Source organism: Suricata suricatta, chromosome 17 (genome assembly GCF_006229205.1).
Source record: "Suricata suricatta isolate VVHF042 chromosome 17, meerkat_22Aug2017_6uvM2_HiC, whole genome shotgun sequence".
NCBI lineage: Eukaryota > Metazoa > Chordata > Mammalia > Carnivora > Herpestidae > Suricata > Suricata suricatta.
In genome coordinates this window covers 38,393,815-38,401,841 of record NC_043716.1, presented here as the reverse complement: position 1 = coordinate 38,401,841, position 8,027 = coordinate 38,393,815, and the positions used below count along the sequence as shown (strand labels likewise).

The following is an 8,027-nucleotide window of genomic DNA, read 5'->3' as shown; positions in this document are numbered from 1 at the left end:
GCCTCAGGGCCACCTTGTGCCTGGGAGAGGTTGACCTCCCAAACCTCTCCGCCCTCTCTCCCTGGGGCTCAGGAATGCTGGTTGGGGGGCCAGACCAGCCTCTGGGCTCCAGGCCTGTGGAGCCTTGTTCCAGGCCCTGTCTGGCTCCCAGGGCTGGGTTCTCCGGACTGCCCCCAAGAATGAGCTCAGCTGCCTAATTGTGGCTGAGGATGGAGGTTCACCCTACCCCAGGGCTGCTCCAACGCCACCTTTGTTTCCAAACAGACAATGGGCTGCTAAGAGGCCACCTGCCCAGGCCCTTCTAAGGCAGCGGATGGGGCTGGGGGGGATGCACTCAGCACATCCGGCCTGAGCCCCAGGCCCTGGGCGGCTGGGGCAGAAATAAATTACATGGCTGGGGTTTTGGCTCTGACTTCAAGGGCCAGGGGCCCAGCCCCATTTCAGCCTGCCTATAAAAGGCTGCCTGGGGTCTCCGTCCAGACCAGACCCTGCTCCTGACCTGTGGACACCATGGCTGCCACCACCAGCAGCATCCGCCAGTTCTCAACCTCCGGCTCCGTCAAGGGCCTATGTGTGCCGGGTGGGGGTTTCTCTAGGGTGTCTTCTGTTCGTGTTGGGGGCGCCTGCCGGGCCCCCAGCCTCCTGGGAGCCGGCAGCTGTGGCAACATGTCGGTCACGTCATCCCGCTTCTCGGCCGGCTTGGGGGGCAGCTTCGGTGGGGGCTACACCTGCAGCCTGGGCGGGGGCTTCGGCTCCAGCCTGGGCGGGGGCTTCGGCTCCAGCCTCGGGGCCGCGGACGCCCTGCTGGGGGGCAGCGAGAAGGAGACCATGCAGAACCTCAACGACCGGCTGGCCTCGTACCTGGACAAGGTGCGCGCCCTGGAGGAGGCCAATGCTGACCTGGAGGTGAAGATCCGAGACTGGTACCAGAAGCAGGGGCCCGGGCCTGCCCGCGACTACAGCCACTACTTCAAGACCATCGAGGACCTGCGGGGCAAGGTGTGTGGGCTGCCAGCTCCCTGGCCTCCGCCCTGGGTCCTTACCACCTGCTTCTGACTCCCTCCCTCCCAACTTTGGACCTTTCCCAGCCTTTCTTCTCTGCCCTGGGTCTCCATCATTCATTGTTCATCCCTTTATGCATTTACTCTCTCACTTGGTCTGGAATCCAGCCCTGTGCCAGTCCCAGGTCCCGGGCCTGGGGTGGGGGGCATCCCGTTGAGGGAGACTGTCTGGAGTTCTCTCTTTGTGTGTGTGGGGGTGCATTTGGGGTGAGTGATGGAGGACGGGCGGGAGGGCTTCAGAACCTTGAGGGCAGGAGAGGGTAGGCCAGCTATAGAGGACAGCGGGGGGGGGGGGGCGAGGGCACAGAGGTGGTGAGTTTGGTGTGGCTGCTGAGAGACGTGGCTGGGGGTCTCCTCACTATTCCATTGCTCTCTGGGTCTAGCCCTCTGCCTGTCTCACCTCCTCCTGGCAGCCCTCCAGAATGACACTTGCCTTTTATCCCCAGATCTTGGGGGTCCCTTTGAAGCTTTGAGCTTCAGTCTGTGCCCTGTTCGCTGTGCTGATTTCATGGAGTCTGGCATGACCATGGAGGGTCCCTCTGGGGGTCCCTGAGGGAAGGAGCTATGTCTTCCTGCTCAGACTGAAGCTCCCAAGGGAAGGGATTAAGTGAGTCTGAAGGAGAACACAGCACATCCCCACATGCTCATGACCTCTAAGAGCATGGCCTTGGCATTCTGTGAACGTGGTGCCTGGGTCTTCTGCACGAGTCCTACCCCTGAGGGCCCTTTGGGGCTGCAGCCCCCTCCCTCGCCCCCCATCCTGAGGCAGGTGAGAGCTAAAAGACGTGCGGAGATGTTTAGGGGAGGCCAGGCCAGGGCCTGCTCTTTCCTGGTGGAGAACCAGATCTGCTGCTCCCTGTGAGGGGCTTTGCCTGCTCCTGCCCGGGACCTTGGCCAGAAAGGGAACTCCTGCAGTTGCCCCCTGGAAGCAAGACTACTGAGAGCGCCAGATCAGATACGGGGCTTGGTGTGAGCAGCGGGGAATCCAGGGGAGCCCTGGTGAGTCAGCGTTCCAAGCTTCGGGGTCAGCCAGCTCCTCACCACAACCCCCTTGTGGGAGCATCGGGCCTCACCCCTCTGAGTCACTGCTTCCCTCGGGGGTTTTCACAGGGGCCCCTTGCTAGGCCCAATCAGCCTCCTGAGCAGGGAGGCAGGCCTGTAGGCCACTGAGGCCAAGGATGGGTAACAAATTGGCTCTTGGGCTCGCTCTGGAAACAGGGACCCAGGGTCACTTCATGGGGCCCAGAGTGAGGTTATTGGAGCTACTTTCGGCTGCTGAGGCTGCCTCGTCTTGCATCTTCTGCACATCGGCCCTCAGCCTTAGAAACTTCCAGAGTCTTCCCAGCTCATCTGCCACTGCCACTGAGACCTCCTCTCTCCTCCCCCTGGGCAGCGTTTAGGGGCCTCCCTCTCCTTCAGCCCACGTGGCTCAGAAGCAGGACTCAGCATTTCTCACAGCAGCAATGACAGCAGCACGAATAATAACTGACTTTTTGCTCCCTCTGGAGCCCCTTCCCTGCTCTCATTTCAGCCTCTCAGGTGACTCTGTGGGAAGAGAAAACTTTGCTCGAGGTTTGAGGTGTGGCCGGTCATAATCTTATTAATTAATTGTTTAATTAAATGAATGTTTCTTGAGGGCTGACCCTGGGCCAGGTGCTTTGCCCAGGGCTAGGGATTCCAAAGAGGATGATATGGATATCATTAGATATGGCCATGCCCCCTGGAGCTCAGAGTCCAGTGGAGGAAATGACCAAAAAAGTCGTGGAGAAAATCACAGTTGGGAGAAGTGTTGTGAAGGAGATGGGCAGGGAGGACGTGTGACGGGCAGGAGGGATCCACAAGGGGCGTCCAGGAGGGCATCCTGGAGGAGGGGATAACTGAGCCTTGAGGTGATCTTAGTTGGGGAAGAGAGCGTGGGTCCACGAGAATATTGTGGATCTCTCTTGACCTCATATTTACCTGTGCCCAGGCACTGGGCCCCCGCCACTTGGTGTGGGCCCTCCCGCAGGGGGTCCTGAGGGGGAGATTGTGGGGACCCTCATCTCTTCTCTCTGGTGCACTCTCCTAAGGGCTGCAAGAAGGGCGTTGCAGGGCCTTCCCAGGGTGCTTGCTCACTCAGTCCCCTTTGCCCCCCAGATCCTGGCGGCCACCATTGACAATGCCAGCTTGGTGCTGCAGATCGACAATGCCCGACTGGCAGCAGATGACTTCCGCACCAAGTGAGCCTGGGCCTCCAGGGCTGTCCCCGGGGCTGGCGTTGGGCCGGGCTCCTCACACACCAGAGCTCTCTGTGTGTCCACGGGGGTGTCCTGGGGCGCTGTTTGGCTCACATCTCTGCCCTTCCCAGGTACGAGACTGAGCTGAACCTGCGCATGAGCGTGGAGGCCGACATCAACGGCCTGCGCAGGGTGCTGGACGAGCTGACCCTGGCCAGGGCCGACCTGGAGATGCAGATCGAGAGCCTCAAGGAGGAGCTGGCCTACCTGCGGAAGAACCACGAGGAGGTGAGGCTGGCCTGGAAATACAAGAGAAACTCACCTGGGGACAAGCAAGCCTGGGGCTCCCAAATCTCCCTGGGCCCAGGCCATGCTCTCAGTCTAGTTCTCGTCTAAGGTGGAAAGCCTGGCCCTGAACCCGGGAGACCCTCAGGGGGCCCCTGCTTGACACCTGGAGGACCCTCTCCCCCTACAGATACTTCCCTTGTCCCTCGAGGCACGGCCTATTGAGTGGTGGCAGTTAACTATCTGATGAGCAAATCAGTCTACGAACATGCATGCTAATTACTCTAATTAATTGTAATAGCAATAGTCATAACAACAATGAAAATCTGCTCAGCACATTACAGGTGATTCATGGCAATTATCTCAGCTGATGACAGTGGTGCTAGAAGGGTACTCTTGCCTTTCTTCACTGGTGAAAAGACTGAGGCTCATAGAGGTGAAGGCATTTATCCAAAGCTGCACAGGCCTGTCTGACCCATATCCACACCCAGGTCTAACGCCAGCACTTTGCCACTTCTCCCACCTCCCTTTTTTCAGAGAGTCTAGGAGTCCTAGGGACCCTAAGGCTCAACCCAAGGGTGAGGATCCCAGACACTGAAGGGGGACCAATGAGCCCCTGGCTTCCTTCTTAGCTGACCTCTGGACTGGCCCACGCTAGGGGTGGGGGGTCTAATCTTCGAGTAGCAGGAGCCCAGGAAGCATTTCCACTTGGCTTTGAGGCTGGCCATACAGACTGTGACCCCAGGAGATGAACATCTAGTGAGTGCTGGCTCCGCGCTTGGGGGCCGGGGACGAGGCAGGCGGTCAGGGCGGTGAGTGAGGCTGTCCCAGCTCATCCCACCACGGGGTGGGGAGTTGCCATCTCTCCTTGCCCCGCACACATCGGAACCGGGCAAAGCCCATCTCTGAGCGAGCGTTGGGAGAGATGGTCCGTATTCGCAGCCCCGCATGTTGGAAACGTGATCACATCCGCTATCATCTTCAAGGGGAGGAGCCGTCGGGCTGTCTGTGTCTGTCTGTCATCCGTACCCATCTCCCTGAGGGAGAGAAGGCTGGCCCCTGGGGTCTCTCCCCGGGATGGCCCCGCCGAGCTCTTGCTCTCCTCTTGCACAGGAAATGAACGCTCTGAGAGGCCAGGTGGGTGGTGATGTCAACGTGGAGATGGATGCCGCCCCCGGCGTAGACCTGAGCCGCATCCTGAATGAGATGCGTGACCAGTACGAGAAGATGGCGGAGAAGAACCGCAAGGACGCGGAGGACTGGTTCTTCAGCAAGGTGGGGGCCGTACGAGAGCAAGTGTGAGCACGTGTCCGCGCGTGTGCTGGGTCCTGAGTAGAGGTTGGAAAACTTGTGGGTCCACAGGCTGTCCTAGCTGGAAGGACCTTTGCAAACCAGTGGGACCCACGGTTCATGTCCAGATGCAGATTGTGGGGCTCAGAGGGGCCTCGGGCTCACACAATCCGCGGTTCGGCCTGGGGAACAGAGCCAGGTCCCGTCATCCCTGTCTAGGGCTTCTCCCAGTGTATTTGTGGGTATGTGTGTGTTTGGGAGACTACCTCATGCCCTTTGCAAATGCACATGGAGCAGCTACAGCACCCAGGACTGTAACAGGCACAAAGAGAAGAAAAGCTAGTGCCTGTCTTTGAGTAGTGCTCTGTAGGCCTATTGAATGCAAAGCACAGTGCATCCCTTAAGTCCCAGAGTGGGCCCAGAGGGTGTCTGTGTACAGGTGTGCTTGCAGCCCCACAGAGCCAGGGAGGGGCTGGGGGAGCAGGTCAGGGAGGTCAGGGCTCGGGGGTGGACCCTGTCCCCCGCCCCACTTCTGCAAGCCTTCTCAAGCCCACCCTGCCTTCCAGACAGAGGAGCTGAACCGTGAGGTGGCCACCAACACGGAGGCCCTGCAGAGCAGCAGGACTGAGATCACGGAGCTCCGCCGCTCCGTGCAGAACCTGGAGATCGAGCTGCAGTCCCAGCTCAGCATGGTAGGACCTCCGACCCCCTCCCTGGCCTGTACCTGTCACCCCAGGGTGGGCCCAGCCTTGTAGACTGCCTCTTGGAGAACCCAAATTCCCCACTCAGCCGTCACTTCACATGGGTCCCTCTCTGCCCCTGTTACTGCCCCCTGGCACTGGTGGCACCCACAGACCCACACAGATGCGTCCCCCTTCTGGGTGCTTGGCCCAGGAGAAGAGTCCCAGATTGGTCTCACCCAGACACCTGTATTTCGGCCCACAGAAAGCATCGCTGGAGGGCAGCCTGGCCGAGACCGAGGCCCGCTACGGGGCCCAGCTGGCCCAGTTGCAGGGGCTCATCAGCAGCATTGAGCAGCAGCTGTGTGAGCTCCGCTGTGACATGGAGCGTCAGAACAATGAGTACCAGGTGCTGCTGGACGTGAAGACGCGGCTGGAGCAGGAGATCGCCACCTACCGCCGCCTGCTGGAGGGCGAGGACGCCCAGTGAGTAGGGGCCCTGGGGCACACGCGTGGGTCCTTTGGGGTCCGCTGCATCCAGGCAGGGACGCTTGTGATGACGAAGTGCACAGGTTTGCAGGAAGTGACACTGAAGATACGGGCTGGGGTCCCGCTGTGTGAAGCATTGAAGGCCGAATGAAAGCACCTGGACCAGATGGTGTGGGACACAGGGAGTCACGGGGGGATTTTGCACAGAGGAGGTGCTCTCATCGAGATGTCTTAGAATGGTCACTCTGGCTGCAGAGGGAGAAATGTGTCAGAAGGGACCCTGGTGGGGTCAGGGAGACCTGTCTGTCAGGAGGCTGGAGCGGGAAATTGGGCCAGAGAAGCCCTACTGTGAGGCGGGGGTGGAGGGCAGGGTGAGGCAGACGGTGCGTGAAGAGGATGTGTTGTAGTTGAAGAGAGCAGGGCTGGATGCCTGGACGTGGGGGCGAGCGTGGCGTGCTGGCGGGATGCAATATGTGTTGAGTGAGCACATGAAGGAGTGGAGGACGATGACCCTGGGTTTCTGGTTCTGATGACTGGTCAGTGATGCCATTACCCGGGACAGGATAAGGAGCTGAGTGGCTGGTGATCTGGTTTGGAGCTGGGAGGGTACGTCAGGGGCTGAAAATGTCCTGGAATCTCCATGCTAAGTCACACATTCCAGCTTTTTGCTCCCTGACGATAGCGAAGTCCACCTATAGTCTAACCACTGTCTCTCCTGCTTTTATAGACTCTGTTTGTTGAGCCCTTTGGGATATGGAAAAACCATTTGCTCAGCTTCTCCTTGTAAATCCCTGGTTAGCCACAAAATGCCTCTGGGCCTCCTGTTGGGGTGTCCTCCTTCGTTAGTCCTGCCTGTGGGCCTGGCCCCTTTGACCCTTGTGGTATTCTCAGCTGTGATTTCTCTCTGGTTTGCTGGGACCTTTCTTTCCTCGCCCCAGTCCTCTCCAGCTGTTCCTTCTCCACGGGGCTGGGCTCCTGGCCTGCACCCCGGCACTGACAGGTCCCCTCTCTCCCTCCCTGCAGCCTGGCCACCCAGTACTCCTCTTCCCTGATCTCACAGCCTACTAGGGAAGGTAAGAGCCTGCCCCATCTGGCCTGAAGGGAGTGGGGAGAGGCCGGGGACCCTTCTGTATGGGAGACTGAGCTTTCCTGCGCCCCCTCCCTCCTCCACCGCCCGCAGCCACAGTGACCACCCGTCAGGTGCGCACCATCATGGAGGAAGTCCAGGACGGCAAGGTGGTCTCCTCCCGCGAGCAGGTCCACCGCTCCACCCACTGAGGCCCCTTTCCACCTGTGACAGCCCAGCCTCGAGGGTCACGGGGCAGCCCTCACCTTGGGCTCCCAGCATGCTAGTGCCGCACCGAGTGCCCATCTGGGCCACCAGCCAAGAGCTGTTGCTTTTCTGTATCTGTTTCCCGCAGCTCCTCTCTGAGGGCCCTCCTAGGATGGCCCCAGTGTCTGCTATTAAAGCTTTGCCTAAAGTTCAATGCCTCGTGTGATCTGGTCTGGTCATTGGCTTTGGGCAGTGTGTGCTGAGGGACTGGGGGAGGAGGACAGTTCATTGAGTGTTTGGTTGACACTTGTCACCTACCTGCAAACCTGGTCTGTCCACCTCATCCAGGTCTGGCGGCTCCCGGGAGGCCAGAGGGAAGAAGGCAGGAGGTTGAGGGCAAAGGGATGGGAGAGCCCATTGAGCTGGGAAAGTTGCTAAGAATCAGCCCTTGGGTCCCCCTGGGCTGGTCCTCAGGAGGGGCCCATAGACTTTCTAGGGAACCACACCTCTTACAGGGAACTCCCTGACTCAGCCTGGGGCAGGTCTGGGTTCAAGATCAGAGGGAGAGGGGCTGGGCAGGGGGCTTTTCCAAAGGCGTGGTCCAAGGTGAGAGGGGGCGGTGGTGGCACGGCCAGCCCAGGAAACCAGCTTGACCCAGCTCTGGGAGTATGTGGGGCGGGGTGGCCTCTGTGAGTGTGAGCGTGGGGGGCGTCCTGTTTGCTTTGGTGGCTTG

The 8,027-nt window shown here is 59.8% G+C and overlaps 1 protein-coding gene across 1 annotated transcript; it reads left to right on the top strand.

Annotated features, from left to right (window-relative positions):
- The first annotated feature begins 510 nt into the window (after positions 1-510).
- LOC115281923 (keratin, type I cytoskeletal 42) lies at positions 511-7,508 on the top strand. The gene is made up of 8 exons (XM_029927640.1): positions 511-999; positions 3,198-3,280; positions 3,409-3,565; positions 4,676-4,837; positions 5,419-5,544; positions 5,798-6,018; positions 7,045-7,094; positions 7,202-7,508. The coding sequence occupies exons 1-8, from the start codon at positions 511-513 to the stop codon at positions 7,297-7,299; spliced, it is 1,386 nt and encodes a 461-aa protein (XP_029783500.1). The 3' UTR covers positions 7,300-7,508.
- Positions 7,509-8,027: the final 519 nt, after the last annotated feature.